The 19477-nt window shown below is 45.4% G+C and overlaps 3 protein-coding genes across 3 annotated transcripts; 1 reads left to right on the top strand and 2 right to left on the bottom strand.

The window, feature by feature from the left end:
* Nucleotides 1-1259: 1259 nt before the first annotated feature.
* LOC123424816 (inactive beta-amylase 9) lies at nucleotides 1260-3625 on the top strand. Its single transcript, XM_045108512.1, has 3 exons — nucleotides 1260-1740; nucleotides 1825-2319; nucleotides 2413-3625. Exons 1-3 carry the CDS (start codon nucleotides 1528-1530, stop codon nucleotides 3283-3285), a joined length of 1581 nt encoding a protein of 526 aa, XP_044964447.1. The 5' UTR covers nucleotides 1260-1527; the 3' UTR covers nucleotides 3286-3625.
* Nucleotides 3626-3685: 60 nt separating this feature from the next.
* Nucleotides 3686-7703, bottom strand: LOC123424817 (tubby-like F-box protein 11). The gene is made up of 6 exons (XM_045108513.1): nucleotides 7003-7703; nucleotides 6162-6249; nucleotides 5953-6082; nucleotides 5649-5786; nucleotides 4296-4735; nucleotides 3686-4035 (listed from the first exon to the last, which is right to left on the bottom strand). The coding sequence occupies exons 1-5, from the start codon at nucleotides 7339-7341 to the stop codon at nucleotides 4300-4302; spliced, it is 1131 nt and encodes a 376-aa protein (XP_044964448.1). The 5' UTR covers nucleotides 7342-7703; the 3' UTR covers nucleotides 3686-4035; nucleotides 4296-4299.
* A 3166-nt stretch (nucleotides 7704-10869) lies between these two features.
* Nucleotides 10870-15352, bottom strand: LOC123424815 (sodium/hydrogen exchanger 2-like). The gene is made up of 14 exons (XM_045108511.1): nucleotides 14775-15352; nucleotides 14548-14666; nucleotides 13885-13982; nucleotides 13709-13768; nucleotides 13577-13623; nucleotides 13247-13441; nucleotides 13107-13153; nucleotides 12956-13022; nucleotides 12762-12862; nucleotides 12566-12667; nucleotides 12317-12455; nucleotides 12179-12241; nucleotides 11844-11927; nucleotides 10870-11718 (listed from the first exon to the last, which is right to left on the bottom strand). The coding sequence occupies exons 1-14, from the start codon at nucleotides 14952-14954 to the stop codon at nucleotides 11404-11406; spliced, it is 1617 nt and encodes a 538-aa protein (XP_044964446.1). The 5' UTR covers nucleotides 14955-15352; the 3' UTR covers nucleotides 10870-11403.
* Nucleotides 15353-19477: the final 4125 nt, after the last annotated feature.

The raw sequence follows: 19477 nt of genomic DNA on the forward strand, positions 1-19477 counted from the left end.
GTGTGTTCATGGTGCGGGCAAATAAAGCAAAAGAGAAAGGGATAGGTTCTTACAAGACCAAAGTAGTGAGGCATTGGGATTCCATATGTACTATATATTCAAAAGATCATGTCAATGGTAAAGGTGACATGACGGGTGCTGAGAATGCTACAAAGCCAGAAGAACCAATTGAAGTCTCTCCGGAAATGGCACCAAAGAGAGCACGCACAGGTGAGGCCATTATGTGTATGATTGGAGAAATGAGGACTACTTTTAAAGATGATTTGAAGACAACCGATCCACTTCCATTTCCAATGGCTACTCCTCCTTCTGAAATATTAGCTGCACTACAGTTGATACCAGATTTCACACAAGACGACATGTTGCGCTCTTATGGGAAGTTGATTATGAATGAGCGTTTGTTTGAATCTCTAATGGAGTTGCCCATGCACATGAGGAAGAATTGGTTGTTAGTGCTGCCTTGAAGTTATGCAAATTATGCTTGCATGTTTGTCTTGTTGAACTTGGACCTATCTAGACTATTGTTTTTCTACATCTGGGACCATGTCATGTTGAACTTGAACTTATTTAAAAACTATTGTGTTGTTAAATTTGGAACTTTGTCATGTTGTCGTGAATTTGGAATACCTATTGTGTTGTACTTTGTTGATGCAAGAAATTTGTTGTTGTTGTTGCCTCAGTATTACATAATATATAATATTGTTGTCGATTTCTAGAATTTTTGATAGTATTTTTTTCTATATATTCTAGAATATTTGAATATAGTTTTTGCTATATATTCATCTTGTATTCACACACATGTACAATTTTTGATTGTACGCACATAGTAATGTTGCTACGCATTTCATAGTTTGACATCCAAACAAGATTCTGTATTGAAACCTGAGTAAGATTCCACGAGCCAATTTAACAAACACCCAAACAATCTAATTCGTATATTTATTTATTTTTGCATCGAAATCTAATTCGTATATGTTCATTATAGTTTCCTGGCTGAATTGAAATTGAAACCAATTCAATACAGAGACCTCCAATACATACATCCAAACAAAGCATAAAAAGACTTATATTCGAAAAAGAAGAAGTAGCGAGTAATTACCATGCATTCAACCGGTTCTACCTTACCCTAAAAATCTGTCGTCAGATACCTTAAAAATCTGACACCGACGTCGGTCTCCTAAAAATATCTCTAGCAATGTACTTATATGAATGAATTCTTTTGAAGATTCCTCTGTTTCTCATCTCTCCTAAACTGGACGTCCATTCTCCCTTTGAGACTCTTTCGATGGTAAATTGTTATGGATTAGGGGCACTAATAATAGCACTGCACCCCCATTTCCCTAGATTTCCTGAAGTTAAACATAGTCTCCACCTTCCGTCCATCCCTTTTCTTTGCCCTTTCCCGCCAGCAATCCCCCATAAATTCTTCCGGCCGGAAGCAACCGAGCCGACCCACGGATGCTAAGCTCAACACGCCGAAGAAAGGCGTCCCCGATCGAGTTCCCCAACCGGGATTGATTGCCGTCCATGGATGCCCTGCAGACGCAGCACGCCGCCTCGCCGGCGGCGAGGCGCCTCCGAGGAGGAGGAGCCGGGCACGCTGCGCCGGGGAGGGTGGAGCTCGGGCGGCCGCGGCGCGGCGGCAGCGCGAGGGACGTCCTCAGAGTCGCCGGGCTCAGCCGCTTCTCCGGCCAGGCCGCCGGCGCCGTCGGCCACGGCGGCAGCAAGAACAGCCGCGAGGTGGTGCTTAATTGCAGAATGAGCTTCGATTAATCATGGCGCGAATTAATTTGACGGTTCGAACGCTGCGTGCATGCATGTCAGATGGAGGACGTGGGCGCGGTGCGGCTGTTCGTGGGCCTGCCGATCAACTCGGTGACGGACGGCGCGGTGGTGAACAGCGCCAGGGGCGTCGAGGCCGGGATACGCGCCGTGAAGCTCCTGGGCGTGGACGGCGTGGAGCTGCAGGTGTTCTGGTCCGTTGTGCAGCCGGAGTCGCCGGACAAGTTCTCGTGGGCCGGGTACCGCGCCGTGGCCGACATGGCCCGCGACGAGGGCCTCAGCCTCCGTGTCTCCCTCCGCATCCACGGCTCGCCGGGCGGCAACGTCCCCAAGCTCCCGTCCTGGGTCGGCGCCGCCGCCGCCAAGGACGGCGACATCCTCTTCACCGACGGCTCCGGCGGACGCCACGAGGACTGCCTCTCCTTCGCCGTCGACGAGCTCCCCGTGCTCTCCGGCATGTCCCCCCTCCAGCGCTACGAGGCCTTCTTCCGCAGCTTCGTCGACGCCTTCGATGACCTCTTCGAGTCCACCATCACCGTACGTGATCAAACATCAAAGCCAATACATGTAGCCATTTTCGGCATGCATTTTATAACCAAAACTAACCTAGAGACGGTCGATGGTGTCCAGGACGTGACGGTGGGGCTGGGACCGAACGGCGAGCTCCGGTACCCATCGTACCCGCCGGGGAGCGACGCGAACAGCTTCATCGGCGTGGGCGAGTTCCAGTGCTACGACAAGTACATGCTGGCGCAGCTGAAGCAGCACGCGGAGGCGCTGGGCAACCCAATGTGGGGCCTCTCCGGCCCGCACGACACGCCGGGGTACCACGAGTCGCCGGACTCGCGCGACTTCTTCCGCGACCACGGGTTGTGGGACAGCCCCTACGGCGACTTCTTCCTCTCCTGGTACGCCGGGAAGCTCCTCAGCCACGGTGACCGCGTCCTCGGCATGGCGAGCCGCGTGTTCGGCAGCAAGCCGGTGGAGCTGTCGGCCAAGGTGCCATTCATGCACTGGTGGCACGGCGCCAAGTCGCGGCCGGCGGAGGCGGTGGCGGGGTTCTACAAGAGCAACAAGAAGAACGGGTACAGCCCGGTGGCCAAGGTGTTCGCGCAGCACGGGTGCACCATGGTGGTGCCCGGCATGGACGTGTGCATGAACAAGCAGCAGCGGAACACGGGGTCCAGCCCCGACAAGCTGATGGTGCAGATCAAGAACGCGTGCCGGCGGCATGGCACGCGCATCGCCGGCGAGAACGCGTCGCTGGTGATGACGCACACCAGCAGCTTCTCCAGGATCAAGAGCAACATCGTCACCGCGGAGCGGATGAGGCCGTCCTTCTTCACCTACCGGCGGATGGGGGCCGAGTTCTTCTCGCCGGAGCACTGGCCGCCATTCATGGAGTTCGTGCGCAGCGTCGTCTGCGGCGAGTGGGACGAGGACGACGAGATGGCCGCCGCCGTCTCAAGCTACGCCAAGGACGGGGTGGCGCAGGCAGTTTGACACCTTTTGGGTTTGATTGATTGATTGTTAATTACCTTGATCATCCATCAGCCAAGATGAGATGGGATATGAGATATGAGATATGATCCGATCCGATTATTTATTGGATCGAGAGTTCAAGTGTATATGAATTTCATATTTTTCATTTGATGAGGCTACTGTCTCAAGATATGAGACTTTTTTTTTCATAAGGAATGGAAAAATTATAGTAGATCACTGCAAATGCAAATTTGTCAACTGCTGTTGGGATGAATCGTGTTACTTCAGTGACCAATTTTCCTGGCATATATATCATTCAAAATTGTGATTGCCGTCACTGGATGTACAGTGAACCGAATTGCAACCCATGTTTGAAAAAAAATCCCCTAACCATGCTGTTAAAACTTAAAAACTGATTCCAGAAAGCCATAAAACGTTGGAAATATTTCTTCACTCAACAATTCAATGAGGCACCGGGTAACCACAAACACAAAACACAAACATAACATGTTTTCTTCGTCTGCGACGAACCAGGTAGAAAATCATGCTTCTACCTGGGTATTTCCAACACACATACAACTGGAGTAAAGAAGGTGACTTTATCACGAACAAATATAACCACACTCAGTTAGACTAATATTTACATTATGATATCATTTAACAGGATATCAGGCTCTACAACTACCTGTCCTCCTCCAGCTTCTTATATCGAGCATCAAATTCTGGATTATGATAGCAACTGCCTTCTACATTCTATTGGTTGTTGGGCACCTGCAGGTCAAATGGTGCTTCAAAGTCAGGTTTAGTATGATGTATCTGTCAGGTAGGTGACATAATCTGCAGGTTAGATATCCTAACAACCAGCAAAAATGTTGGATTGAAGCTAACTTTTCTTGTGTCTGAAGATCTCTAGAAGTTTGAAGCAACTCACCAACTTCCAGATGCACCATTAACATATGATTCATCATCAAATTGTTCGTTTAATTGGCATGTCAGTAAACATGACACAAACAAGAAACTGAGAAACGCACCTCTTTATTCGCGTGCTAATTTGGTGTCGAAGCTGCTGAGGCAGATCGCAAATGCCTGGAACGCCGATACCGGGTAACGGTAGTCGAGTGTGAACAAGTCCTTCCCAATCTTACCAAACTGGAGGGTGGTATCATCATTCTCTTCGTTAGCTGGAGCACTCTCATCTGAAGCCACCAGCTGAAAGTTTTTCACTGATGCAACCGTCACCCGTCCATGGAAGTTGAGGCACCAGCACCTTAGATGTTCGTGCCACCTGGGGGACTTGTTCTTAAGCACCAGCTTACTTTCCACTTGACTGGATAATGGGATAATTGAGCTATCAATTCGAGATGATTTGGGATTGAAGAAAGGAAACACGGTCTGTGTTGGAGCTGTTCCTCCTTGTTCAATTGCTGATACAGGGATAGAATCCATGATACAGTTCATCCTTCTTGGGCCCCTACAACAAGCAAACATGCCGCAACAGAGTCAGTGTCTTAGTGATGCTTCATTGCTTCTTACATGAAGATATTTTTACTAGCTACGTGATATAATTAGTTAGTGTCAAGTGGTTTCGTTTCTTTGAAATGGAACCGAGGGTGAGGCCTTGTTGATCGGAAAGAAATAGTAAGTGATGGTTCATACATGACATAATTACACAACTTAAACGATAAAATTAGTTAGTGGTGCTTCAGACATGACATAATTACACTACTTATACATGATAAAATTAATTAGTGGTGCTTCCTACAAGATATTTTTCTCTTCTATTGCATTATAAATAAACAGATAGCTTTGCAACCCACTACCAACACATGAAGTCAAAACCAGATTTTGTATATTTCAGATGAAATCGCGCTAATGCAGTCCTCCCTCCTATGGTAATCCAGAAAAAATCATAATTCCACTGTGGTTTTTGATCAGCTGATTTTCAGAAATTATAGTGCACTTAAATAACATCGTTATTCCTCTTCATAAAAAAATGCATTTAGATAAGATCGTTATCCACTGTGGCTTTGGATCTGCTGATTTTCAGAAATGGTAATGCCTTTAAAGTTTATGAAGAGTAAGGTTGTTATCAGCAATGCAAATAGCAGTTACGGTGTTCTCAACATTTTTGGTCAGTAAATGGATTTATATGCAGGTGCGTGGAAACTTGCTATCCATGTCCCAGAACCATGAGTTGGTCGCGAGAACTGATGGGTTTCACCTCTAGCCTACCCCAACTTGTTTGGGACTAAAGGCTTCTTTGTTGTATTTGTTGTATAAATGGATTTATATGCAAATAATGGTATATTGTCTCCAAAAAACATATAGAAATATGTGCGCACATATATAACGTAATGGAAGGGTTACCACATAAGATGGCATACCTAGATCCCAAAACATTCACTTCATAATTAATCTGTATAACTGGATAGTCGCCAGCAGGCCATCTCTTTGAAACCTCAGGTCCAGCATGAGGTGGATGCGCATCATAGACAGTAAACTTTGTTCTCAAGAAATTTGATCTGTTCAGTAAAGAGGAAATGTTACTAACTGAACTAAAACCAAGAAAATTATTTTGTAACGGAGGGAGTAAGTTTCTCTGCTTTAACATGATGTTCTGATCTTAAGCCTGTCGCTGAAGAAACTTGGGCAACTCATAATGTTCAGATATAAATGCCAAACAATCACCTTAACTTGCCAACGCAGGTTTGACTCCCCTTTGACATGTCACTCTTGTCAAGCGAAATCAGATATTCGGTACATGTAGGCCTATGGTATTTGCGTGCAGCAAGTAGGAACTTCCCAGCATCAGCTAGTGCTGCACAACGAAAAAGAAACAATGTTCATGAGCAAAAGAAGTACATCCAGACTGCATATACCCAATGTGAAAAGCATACCATCAGTCAGTCCAATGTAGAGGAAATAAGTCTGAGTAGCCCGGTGCCTCCGAATGAAACATTTGATAGGAGCATCTCTTGGTCCAGGCTACACGTTAGAGAGGTAAAAGTAAGTTCAAAGCAAACAAATCTACCAACAAAAGGTGCATGATTTATAAAACTCGAATTAGACATCACTGTTCTACAAAGGATGGTCAACTACATCTGACAACATAGCTTTCGTATTAAACCCATTTGACAATGACTGTTCGAACTAAATAACAGTTGACATTGGAAATTTCATACTAAACCAACTCCTGGTTGACCAATCAACCAAACAACCAGTCATTATTTAGTATTTACTAATCTGACTTTTCAAGTTTCTTCTCAATACAGACGTATTTCTCGGTCTCAATACTGTACTTTCGAGGATTAAATAAAAAATAGAAAACAAAACAAACATGACAGAGTAGATGCTACCCAACATTAGAACTCCTTTCACACGGACCTTTCTTTGACATCTTCCAATCAGGAAAAAAAGAAGGCTCGCTACGTTGCGTGGAATGGTGGACATCAAAAGGAACTCACACAATTCTAAGAAAGAAAAAGTGAACACAATCGCCATAATTGAAGTTTGCCGCTAAACGTTCGATCAACTAATTAGTCTCGAATTACTCGTAGAATAAAGATAATATCATCATAAGAGGAATTTTTGGCAACTAATATAAGAACTGTAATATGAACACTGGGCTGCCATGGAGGAGCGGCTGAATGAACAGCATGGATGGTGATGAGGGGGGGAGAGAGAGAGAGAGAGAGAGAGAGAGAGAGATAGAGATTCAGAGTTGCCGGGAGCGGCTACCTGCTTGAGAGAGATGGGGAAGGTGAGCCTCCCGGACACCTCGAGTACACGGACGATCTCCCTGACGACGCCCCTCCAGGTCCGGCAGACGCCGGCGCACGCCACGACGTCGCGGCGGCGCGGCCACCGTGGCTCCGACGCCTCGACCCGCGCCAGCACCTCCAGCAGGAGCTCCGGCGGCAGCTCCGCCCAGCAGCAGCCCTGCCGCGCGGCCTCCTCCGACGGCGCCACCGCGGTGACCGCCGCCACCCGCCGGACGCGCGCCGACGGCAGCGACCGGCGCCGGGCGATGGCGTCCACCTCGCCCTTCATCTCCCGGATCATGCTCCTGAAAGACATCGCCTTCCCCGCCCGCCCCCGGCAGCCAAATCCAGCCCAAATTCCCACCCAACCCCGCCAAGAAACCGCGGCCCCGAGCGATCCCGCCAACCTAGGACGGATTTCTCAGAGCGGCACGCAAAAAAGGGTGAAGCTTGGATGTCAACGGATCGCGATTCCCTGTAGCGGCGACGGGGGCATCGGTATGGACGGATGTGGGAAATGGTGCTGCCTTTCGGCGGCGGCCCTGTTGGTGATATGCGCGGAGACGGGGACAAGGATGTGGAAGGAACAAGAATGCTCTACAGATTTGTGCTGTGCGCCTCCACTTGGCAGGGAAATTGCGTTCTACAGTGGTAGGAGGAGTACTAATATACTCCAGCATCTCTGTCAGGACAAACTGGGAGATTCTGGGAGTAGCAGAAAGTTGTTTATGGCATTTTCTTCTTGACGGCTTACCTGGTCAAATACTACTACTAATGTTAGTAAGATAACATAAGACCATTTCGAGTAAAAAAGAAAGATAAGACCATGTCCCTTTTTACTATTTCTAAACATATAAGATTATTTTCTTTTGCTGGAAAAATATTTTGAGAGGAGGGAAACAAGCACTAACCCTAGTCCTACGAGCATCTTCGAAAGACTGAACCGGCAATTTTAAGATTCACAAAAGGGAGACACTACATAGGGGCGCAGCACATAGGTCTTCCGATGCTGCGGTTTTCTTCGTGCATGCAAACTAATACACTTGGATGACATCAGCAAAGATTCCTCTGATGTTAAAGTTTAGAAAAGTTTTATCTCTTAAACTATAAATCCAATTGACGATCCGCTTTCACCGTTAGCTTTCTCGCATTGAGATCTTCGAAACTAGATTCCATGTTGACATATTTCGATAATATATTTTTTCCGTCGATAGTTGTCAGAATACTATTATTTACTTGTCACAATATTTGTCACATAGTTCTCACATTAAATTAACTTGGTTATCAGGTTTATGAATGTCGATATACCCCACTAAAAAACTTGATTCATTGTGCTTGTGCTGGTTCATGCATTTACTTGCTTATTGCTAGTGCTTTAATAACCATTTTCTAGCTCCACATAACACTGTAATACTTAAAAGGTATAAAATTATTGTCCCGGTAACTATGTATAATTTTTGTGACAACTGCACACCCGTAAGATGACAACTATGATGACATAAATGTGGCAACTAGGAATGATGAAAAAAAATCAACGAAACATGTCAACATGGGATCTTATTTTGAAGGCCTCGTCGAGACGAACCTAACGGTAAAGACAAATCTTCAATCAAATTATTAATCCGTGAGATAAATCATTTTTTCAGCCAGCATGCATGCATGCATAGAGTCCACGTTGTTGTGGAGCAGGTTGAAAACGACGGGTGCCTTTTTTTAATGCTCGGCCTGTATGCACGGAAAGGACAGGATGCGGCGGTGCTAATTAGATTTTCCCTTCACAAAATCATCACAAACGCCTCGCTATTAAGGGAAACGTGTCAAAAGAACATTTCAATTTATGAGACACCCAAGTGTCAAAACCTGGGTTTTGATCCCTGATGGGTTGAGGTACATCCACCCTCCGGACCATCCAGCATCTAGGATTTGATCCCGTTTCGAGTCCTTATCGTCTCCGACAACTTCTTCAGACAAGAGGTGGGCGGAACCATGGATTCAATCTTTGTATTGTGGGTTAAGTTTCTTTTGTTTCAGACTTGTGCATTCTTGGTTTCATTGCCTCGGCGTTGGAGGTGATGTCACACGGGGTAATAAGACCCTCATAGCTCGATCCCCAACATGTGTTTAGGACGGCAAAAGTGGTGACAGGTTTGCTTTAGTCCGGTGTTCTCCTATTCCCTTCTTTCGAGCTCTAAATCTCCATCCCAATTATGCAATGGGTGAACTGAGGTTTTAGTGGCCTATGTTGCAAGATAAGTGTCTTAGGCATAGTGTATTTGGGTTTGCAATCTATGTTGCAAAGAAGTGTCCTGGTCAAAGGGTACCCAACAATGTATACTTCTCACCTATCGGATATCCACGACATGATATCGTTCATGCTAGTCTAGTCTTACCTCTTTTTTTCTTCGAAGGCACCGAGAAACACCGAGATGCAAAAGGTGATGCTATGATGGACCATTTCGAATGACCCTGATCCAAACTATTTGTTTTTACTTTTTACTGCAAACCTTTGTTGTTCATATCTATTACGTTACCTTCAGTTCGGTAAAACATGGATTCGATCTTCGTAGTATGGACTAAGTTTCTTTTGTTTTAGGGTTGTGTGTTCTTCATCTCATTGCCTCCGCATTGGAGGTGATATCGCACATGGTAATAAAACCCTCAGGACTCAATATCCGCCTTGTTTTACGATAGCAAAAGTGGGCCAAGTGTGTGTTTAGCCCATGATTCTCCTAGTTCATTCTTTTGAGCTCTATGGATCTCCATCCCAATTATGCAACGGACGAACCAAGGTTTTGGCAACCTATGTTGCAAGAGAAGTGTCCCGGTCAAGAGTATATTGGGGTTTGGCCATCTATGTTGCAAGAAAAATGCCCTCGCCAAAGTGTATCAGGGTATAGCGACCTACGTTGCAAGAGAAGTGTCTCGATCAGAGTGTATTCAACAACATATACTTGTGACCTATCGGGGTCCATGACACGAAACCATTAATATTAGTCTTGTTTTACCGTTTTCTTCTTCGTAGGCACGTAGAAACATCGGGATGCAAAATGTAAAGCCACCACGGAGCATGTGAAGAACCTTTGTTGTCCATACTTACTAGCTCATAATACAAAAACAAAAATAAAGAATCGGAGCACAAGGAATCGTCTCATTATCGTTCGACAAAGAAAAACTATGGTCGATTAACTGACATTACCTTCGGTACGATGTACTCCTTGTTTTTTCGTCAAAAAAATAAGGTGGACATCTTGGAGCTGTCACCAGAAGGTGATATCTCCTTTTTCCTACTTTGAGAGACTACTTGCACTAGCAGCAACCGGCCACCCGTCCTTGAATTCGTGATGAGGAATGATTAGCCTCCCGGTGAGGGAAGTGTCACCATCCCATTGTCTGAGAAAGCATGGACATGCAACCGGTAACCACTTGCACATTTATAATGCTTTCTCTTCTGAATGCTCACAGCACTGACCGACCTAACCAGCCATACTCTTGTGTTTTCATGGTATGGGAACTGAATCCGAAACATGCGATTCTGGGCAACGGACCAAACCACTAAGCTCAAGAGGGAAAGCGGACAATAAATCCTGCAACCATGCCTAGCCTAACATATGGGTTACTATAACTCAAGTTGGCTGCTCCTAGTATGTTGCTAGCACAAAAGTAGTGTTAAATGGACCTAATTATGCTGCAACAGCACTACAGCAAGCTAACCTAGAGAGATGTCGAGCCTCTCGCAAAAGTAGATTTGTATCTTGGCAGACAAAAAACAGGGGATTGCAACTTGGAACTGGCAAAAAAATCGGCAACATAACCACCGCCGTTGAGGTTCAAGACACAAGTTCAGTTCAATTCAATATAGAAAATAGATAGATAACTTTGAGATGAGTTCTTTGTAGCAACCAGGCCACAAGATCATCACTCATCTCACACAACTTGGTAAAGTACACACCATTACACCAATCCACTAGAAAGTGGGGGAGGAGATTAATAAGCACTGGTAGATATGCAGGAGGCCAGAGACTCCTAGCCAAGGAGCAAGGAAATGGCCTGCCTGCCTGCCAGAGGAGATCTCATCTCATAGGGTACAATTGGCTTGTTAATCTACATACAAAAATGTACAGGCTTGTCGTAACCGATAAGGCGATGGTACTCGCATCACCGTTACTAGGGTTCATCTTCCTGTTGGTGCCGCAACCAACCGTTCATCTGAACCATCGTCAGAGGGGCGCCTTCTTCGGCCCTCCGAGTCAGCCAAACACTATAATAGTAATGGAGACTTCGCCTTCTTCCGAAGCTGTAGCACCTCCTTCTCTTCCAGTTACAACAGTTCAGAGTGTCTCCTGAAGCTGTAATGGCTTTTCTCTTCTCTCCACAACGTTCATGCCACGATTACGTTTGGATCGGTGGGTGATCCAGGGGAGTAGGGCACGAACCCGCGCCCGCCGAACATAGGACGCATCAGCGCGTCGTCGAACTTGCGCCAGTAGTAGTGGATGGTGTGGGTCGGCTTGGTGATGAGCATCCGGAGGCTGGAGGGCCTGACGATGGGGAGAGGCGCCTCCATGTCCGAGCCTAGCATGCTTGTGAGGAGAGGAGAGTGCAGGGACTTCGGTGACGAGGGCTCCGAGGGGTCGCCATTGCTCGACGCGGGCAGCAGGAACCGGATCAGAGGCTTTGTCAATATGCCAAACAGCTGGTAAACACGGTACACGTGAGATGGTTTCAGAACAGTTGAAACGTTCAGAATATCATACCTCCTCAGATGATAAGCTGATACACTGCATTGGGTAGTGATTGCAACAAGATTAGATGGCTCACCATAGTGCTAAACAGAACGACAGTGATGGTGCTGGTGATCATTATCGCGTTGCCGTGTAGCTGTGTGTGGCCAGATCTTGTAAACTGCAATTCCAAGGCAAAGAGTTAAGCTTGCAGAAAGTAAACTAGATATTTGTAGAGTTAACTGATGCGAATCTGAGTAAAGCAAGGTGCAAAAGGATTCCACAGACTAGTGGCATCGACCACAGATATTCCGGAAACTGGCATCACATAGATTTCCAGATACTATCCATGGCCTCTAATTGCAAAAGGGGCTCCCGCAACTAATAGATGATGGAACTAGAAATGGTGTGCAGAAGTGGTTTAGAACCAACCTTATTGTAAGCAAGAGCGATCGACACAGCTCCTCTCATCAGCCCAGCCCACCATATTACGATCTACCAAAAGAAATTCAGTTAGCAGATGTTAACTCAATCCAACTGCCAAATAGTCTAATGCAACAAATTACTCACTTGCTGCCTCCAGCTTATTTTTTCGAGCTCCGTCTTCTTTGTCAGGTTGGATAAGAATGAAAGCGGGAAGACAAAAGCAGCTCTTCCAACCAGAACTAATCCTAGCAAAATTGAGCTTATTCCGATGGATTTGCCAGGGCTGCAAGAAAAAAGACTTGAGAGTTAAGACTGCATGTTTTGGGGAAAAAAGAAGGCCACGAATCAAAATTAGGTAATGCAGTTTAGAGGTGACAAGCACATGTCTCTGACCTGTCACTAGCAAATTTCCACTTCTCGATATCCAGTGCATCCATCCCAACATAAAGGAAGAGAAAGGTCTCAGCAATGAAGGACAAGGTTGCAAAAGCATGCCTAAATCGAAGAACACGACAAAAATTAGCCAGCAGTTCTTGACTGAACTGAAGATTACTTGTTGAAATAACACAGACTACGAACTAATAATTACTTTGTTGTAACTCTTGAGCTCTCTGTCACATTATGCCAAGTATAATGCGACATCACAATACCACAGAAGAACACGGTGAGGATGCCACTCAAATCAAGCAGCTGCAAAGATCAAATAAACAGGCTGAGTTCATAACTTCAGATTACTACTACTGGTATTGTAAGTTTTTATGTTGTATCTGATCAGAAGCACACCTCAGCTAGCATATATGAGAGGTAGGCCATGAGCATCATAAGCGCAACCTCACGGTCAGTAGAATGCCTGAAATAAGTTGAGCAACACGCCAAGTTAGTATCGAGATGGACATTGATGCTTAATACGAAAGTACTCAGGGGTTGAACAAACCTTCCTATGTATAACTTCTTGATTATGTATGCACTGAGCAATCCAGACTGGCAATGGTGGAATGAATGTTAAATCCATGTGGCCAGTGATCATTTAGTTAAGCAAAGGAGTGCAAAAGTGAGACTCTAGAACAAACTTACAAATACTCCAAGGAAGGTGCTTGACACGAATAAGTAGCAGAAGTTTCCCAAGAACTTCAGAATGACGATTGCATCGATTTGGTTAGGATCGAAGTTCTGGAGCGCGTTGAAAAGCACGACTGATGTGGCATCGTTCACAACACCTTCCCCGAAAACTAGACTGTACAGAAAGGGCGTCTCGTCCTGATTGAGAACCTATTTTCCGGACAAATATGGATGGGTAAGCAGTGGATTCAGTCATGATAACACATGAGCTACTAATTCAGATAATAATCATAGCAATTCCTCAGGAAAAAAAGACAGAATCATGAGAACTTTCGATTAACAAACCTGTAAAGTGCAGACAGAATCTGTCGCGGAAAAGATGGCTCCAATTGCTGCATATGGGATGCATCAGAAAGTGATGAGGTTAGTGTGTTAGTTGCAAGGTGTGGATCATGTGGAAAAGCAATGTCGGCTTACCGAGAAAATCTGATACATCCAGTGTCCCAATGTTCATCTTGCTGAATATCGCAATGGCAGCTGAAACGTAGTAATCGACGTCAGAGAAGTCCGAGATAACCCGCAGAACAAACATCTATTTATCTACTCACGACGAAAATAGCGAGCAACTTTTGTGGAGGGTGAAAGTAGCATACCAAGAGAGATTGTGAAGAATGAAATCATCGTCCCGACAGCGCCGAATAATGTGATTGTCATGAAATTCCGGAAGAACTGCTTCTTCTTCACCTGGAAACTGGTGACAAATGGGTTTGAGAACCTTCAAATTCAGAAGAGATCCGAATGCTGAACCAAAATTCAGCCTATTGATGATGGGGCAAATTCTTCTAGAGACAGATGTTTCCTTAATGGAGCAGGATTACAGGCATCCAGCAGTAAGGACAAGTATTAAATGCCATGAACAAAATGGGTGGTCCTACTCGCAGTAAAAAGACAAATCCTATGAAAAATAACACTGGTAAGGACTGCAGATTGTTTATTAATGTTCCAGGATGGAACAACAGTCAAATATTGCCAATCAGCAGCTTCTGGATCCAAAAAAAATTAAATAATATACAGCTCCAGCAGTAGATCCAGGTATGCCAGAGGGACTGGAGGAACATCCATGGTTGCCATAATAAATAAAGAACATAAATTCGTTGAATAAAGAAGGCACACCACATGCACAAGCCATTTCCGATACCACGGTGCACAGCTGGGCTAGGCCGGGAAGAAACAAGATCGAAACACACGCGAGAATCGATCGAGATTCGACGGAGAAGTTCAGTGAGCTCGGAGGAATGGATCCTTGGTACCCTTACCCGGCGTTGAAGATGATGGGAGGGAGGAGGTATATGAAGAAGAGGTCCTCGCTGAAGACGAGCACGTGCGAGCTCTTCCCCTTGGTGGTCATCAGGATCACCACGCCGGTGCACAGCCCCTGTTCGTTCGCCCGGCCAGGAAGAAGAAGGGGAACGAGCATTAGCGACGGCGGCCGGCGCCGGAGCAGGAATTGGAAGGCTAATTAATCGTTAATGAGAGGGCTTACGATGATGAGGGCGGTGATGGACTCGTTGAGCCAGCGGTTCTCCTCGAGGAGGTGGCCGAGGACGATGCAGGCGCAGAGCAGCGCGACGAAGAGGTTGATGGAGACCACGGAGGCGTGGTCCGAGGTGGCCAGCGCGTCGCTCAGCCGCGCCAACTGCGCCGCCACCACTTCGAACGCCATCCCGCCCGTTACTCTTCTTCCTTGAGCCCGGCCGAACGAGACACAGCTAGCTCCGGCGAGCGAGCGCGCGCCCTCGGGGAAAGACGCGGGCTTTTTCAATCAGATCGAATCAACCCGGACGGAGCCCTCGGGGAACGGCCGGCGGCGCTAATCCGGAGACGAATCGACGGGGAGACGAAGAACAGCCGAGCTCCTCCTCCTCCTGGCCCCGTCTCCGCCGCTGCTTCGTGCCCGGGGCCGGGGTGGGGAGGGAAAGAATGGCACGGGAAACCCGGGGTGGGGAGCGAGGAGGGAGAAGGAGGGGGGGCAGATGCGCAGCCGCGCGGGCGGGGAGGTCGGGATTCTCCTCTATTCTTTTCGCGCGGGCGGGGTATCTGGAGAAGGTTCCGTTGGTGGTTTGGTTGGCCCGGCTGGTATTTAAAGCCGCCGGAGGGGGAGGAGATGGGCTGGCGGGCCGGCGGGGGGACGCGTGGTGGGTGGCGAGGGGCGCGCGACGGTGGTTGGGGTTCGGGGGCGGAGCGGCGGATAGGGGTGGGGGTGGCTGAGCTGACGTGTCCGGCGGCCTCGGGCCGATCTGGGGCGCCCAGGTGGATCCCCGGCGTCCACCCGTGTTCCCGTCGTGACAGGGTGGTCAGTTCCGGTTTCGGGTGTTATCCATGGACCATGGCCAGTGGGGTTCATTATATTGTGCTCGAATTCCTTTCCTATACCTACACGAGAGCCCAAACTCATTAATTATTTCCTCGTACTACGAAAATCAGCATTTTTTTTCGTTCTTAGATGGATTCCTAGAAAAATGTCCGTGCGTTGTAACGGGTTAAAAATTTGGGTGGGCCGTTCGACACTTTTAATCTTTGATGAGAAATACTATAAAGAAGAAAAGGAGACGTTGAGTGGATAGTCATTATAACGAAGGTTTTTGTGCAGATGATGAATTGTCCACACGTGCACATTATTAACATGCGTTTATACAAACACTGAATACTTAAAGATATAAGATGCAAGATTTAGGATTGATTACCTTCAGTTGATATATGGTCATGTCTATTCGCCTGATTGGGATGCCTTTAAACTCAAGCATGTCCAGCACTAACAATGCAGCTCCAACGCCCTCCCATTTTTCATTTGTGTAGTTCATTTACCTCGTGTAGGGTACAATCCTCCTCTTCGTAGATCATACCTAAATCCATCAAAGCTAGCATCTTTTAGATGACAAATAAATACCCAAAAAATAGAACATGTGGATGTTGTACACATGAATTGCCCGTAGTGCCACCAACAAAATGCAAAAAGGCAAAGGATAGACCAGGTTTATGGATGAGTGCGCATCCCCACTTAAATTATGCACCCGACAACTTAGTTTCTTCCTTATATTGATTCTGTTAAGAATAGATTAGTTGCTTATTAATTAAGCTGATTAAGATTAAGTTAATTCTTAGATAGGTTACTTAGTCCTCAAGCAACCATGCACTTCCTTGACTCTCAAGGAAACTATGTAATAACTTGGCCCTTAAGTAACTTCAAGTTACGTGACTCTCAAGCAACATGTGTACTTCCGCCCGGGTATAAATACCCTATTGCTATCATCAATAAAGACTAACCGTTCATTCACTTTCATTCAATCTCGTTTTACTCTAACACGTTATCACGCACGCCTCTACCGAGAGCACGGGCCACACAGCGAGTCTCCCCGCACGGATCGGTAGCGCTCGAGGCCACGCTCCAGGCCAGCCCTCGACAGCGATGCCGACGCCCCATTGCTATCCCCGGCGAGATCTCTCTCCACGTGCGGCGCCCGCGCTTCCAGCAGCGGCCACGGCCACAGGCGCTCACGGCGCGACGCGTAGCTCCGCATGGCATCGATGACCGACCTGTTCACAGCAAGACATAGTACACAAGACGAATTAATGATGAAATTGTCCATTTGATCTAGTCTTGTGATTGATCAACGATCTAACAATTGATTGTTTTCTCACGTACACAATGCACTCGCGTGAATCATCTCCACTTGAGTGTACTGCGCAAGAAGAAAAGAAGACTTTGGCCGCAGGGTGTGACGCCGAAGCCGTATTGGACGCAGCGGCCATCTACCATAACAGAATCATGCAAAGACCAAACGCCTGATCTAAATTGCTACGAGAACAAAGTGTTTCTTTTCCAATTTAAATATTACACACATCAGTCCCCATCAAGAATTAGTACCTTCGGTCGTCGCCATTGCAGCGCACGCAACACGGCAGCAGCACAGATGAATCGACATCGGTGTGCCCTCGCTCGCGAGGCCACTCCTATGGCGAAGCCCCCGGCAGCCGCTCGCATCCGCGCGGTGGCGACAACTGAGGCCATCCACGGCGTGGACTCCGACAGCGGTTGCTCCATGAAGCGAACCGCACGGGCAAGAAATTGGGGATTTCTTATCCATATGGTATTTTACAATTTGGTCCTTCATGTTTCCTTAGTAACGGAAACTCCTTGCATTTTTGTATGAGCACTTAGCTTATTCTAATATACAGGATAACCCTCACGCTCTATCCTAATTCCATGCAAGTACCTGCATTTTTTGTTGAACCCATGGGTTAACACATCTTTGCGATTAAGCCCTCTGGCTAATGAATTTTATGAACGAGTCATCATACTAGACTTAGCAGTTTAGCCCTCGGGCTTGCTGTTTTCAGTACTATAACCATAAGGTTATTGGTATTTGCGTTTTATGCCTAAGGCTTCAGGGCAAATACATATGATAGATCTCAAGCTTTATGGTAATTTTATCTATGTCCATACGTATTATGTTCAATACACGGAATGTGCCCCAAGGTACTAGCATTCTTTATGATAAGTGCAACAACTATGTTTTACAAATGATTTTTTTTCTCTTGCAAAACTTAATGTAATTCAAACAACGATTACAAAGTTTCATACTCAATATGACTACACCAATTTTTATTTGTGAATCACAAGGTATTGGTGGCATCTACTGCATAATTTTGCAGATTATCCACCATTACTGTGAGGTCTACATCTTATCACTAACAAGATGACTACCTTCAAAGTGCTCTTCCAAATTTAATATGTGACTACCTCAAGATATCATAAGGTAATACTCGCATCTACTGCAAAAAATATAAAATTGCGGACTATGCATTATTACTGCAAGGTCTACATCATGTCAGTCTGGCAGATGATTACCTTTGAAGTGATTTTCTAAAATATAGCATAACATAAGGTAATAGAATTATGAACATCTACTGATAAAAGTCAGACTATGTTTTCTATTACTGCGACATCTACACCATATTGGTGATTATCTTCATAGTGGCATCCTATATAAATTGAGGTCTACACATATGGCTATAAGGCATCAGCCGTGCTAAAATTTGCTCCTCTGAAGCATTTATTGTTGTTGTTCACTAAAATATTTTACTCTCAAAGTAAATATTGTTCTTGGACATTTTGCTTCAATATGTCATAGGAAACTATGAAAATATTTGCATATAACTGTGATTACCTTCTATTACAATGGTAAAATACATGGCAATGGAGCCTACGCCACTATTTCTAATTATAGTGCCGTCCATCCATCAAGATGGATCCCATAATGTATGTTAATGATTGAGTGTCACAACACTTTCGCAAGGACCACATCACATCGTGGTTATACTTTCATAGTGGCTAACCAATGTTAAGCACATGCAAGTCTATACGTTTTGGCGGTGACTCTAAAATCACACACTTCCTCAAGAATGAAGTCCAAAACATTAGCAATAATTTCATCGCATGTGTTATATTGAAGGATACACCTAGGTTCACCAAGGATCACCTTGGCCATGGTTGTTCTCAAACAAATTATTTTATCAATATATATTTCTTACTCATAGAAGTAAATAAAAATGAATGCAATAACATTTTCATGTAACACATGGCTGGCATTTCCAAATGCTTTAAATTCATGTTAGGTGGGAGTATTTATCGTAAGATGATTCATGACATCAGTCATTATATCCACATATGGCATTTGTGGCCACTATAACTCCACCTTCGGAATATGTGTCATGGCTATTCTCTTAATACCTAAGTATATTCATGTGTATTTCATGTGTCACCAAGTTCACTTAGTTCTCAAACTAAGTACATGATGGATGAATATATATTCACCTTGAATATTTCTCTTAAGAGAAACATGCTGCCATCAGCACATTTGGAATGATAACCCAATATTTTTTTTCAAGGCCTCAAGTCTATTGCAACTTACAATTTTGGTAGTTATAAAATCAACTTTAAGTTGAGATTTTATGACCAGATATTTTTCGTATTTGAATCCGATTGAAAAGGCCATAATACACTTTACATCCTCTTATGATGGTATTACCATTCTCATGGTAAAGAAACATGTTATTTCTTAAAATCATCATATTCACCCAACGGGTGCTTCAAACATTTGCTAGCATTGAGAATATTATGCAAGTCAATGGTTACAAAATAGAACCATGAGGAATTTAAAGTAAAGTGGAGGCTAAAGACAACCA

The sequence above is a fragment of the Hordeum vulgare genome, chromosome 2H, assembly GCF_904849725.1.
Source record: "Hordeum vulgare subsp. vulgare chromosome 2H, MorexV3_pseudomolecules_assembly, whole genome shotgun sequence".
Classification (NCBI taxonomy): Eukaryota; Viridiplantae; Streptophyta; class Magnoliopsida; order Poales; family Poaceae; genus Hordeum; species Hordeum vulgare.

Bases quoted from the DNA above. Each gene is read 5' to 3' on its own strand.
- LOC123424816 (XM_045108512.1), top strand. From the start codon at position 1,528: ATGGATGCCCTGCAGACGCAGCACGCCGCCTCGCCGGCGGCGAGGCGC. The intron at 1,741-1,824 runs GTGGTGCTTAAT...CATGCATGTCAG, and splicing joins GCAGCAAGAACAGCCGCGAG to ATGGAGGACGTGGGCGCGGT. The intron at 2,320-2,412 runs GTACGTGATCAA...GATGGTGTCCAG, and splicing joins TCTTCGAGTCCACCATCACC to GACGTGACGGTGGGGCTGGG.
- LOC123424817 (XM_045108513.1), bottom strand. From the start codon at position 7,341: ATGTCTTTCAGGAGCATGATCCGGGAGATGAAGGGCGAGGTGGACGCC. The intron at 6,250-7,002 runs GTAGCCGCTCCC...TCTAACGTGTAG, and splicing joins TCCCCATCTCTCTCAAGCAG to CCTGGACCAAGAGATGCTCC. The intron at 6,083-6,161 runs GTATGCTTTTCA...TTCGTTGTGCAG, and splicing joins CTACATTGGACTGACTGATG to CACTAGCTGATGCTGGGAAG.
- LOC123424815 (XM_045108511.1), bottom strand. From the start codon at position 14,954: ATGGCGTTCGAAGTGGTGGCGGCGCAGTTGGCGCGGCTGAGCGACGCG. The intron at 13,769-13,884 runs GTATGCTACTTT...ACTACGTTTCAG, and splicing joins ATTCTTCACAATCTCTCTTG to CTGCCATTGCGATATTCAGC. The intron at 12,668-12,761 runs GTAATTATTAGT...TCTTCGATTTAG, and splicing joins AGCTCAAGAGTTACAACAAA to GCATGCTTTTGCAACCTTGT.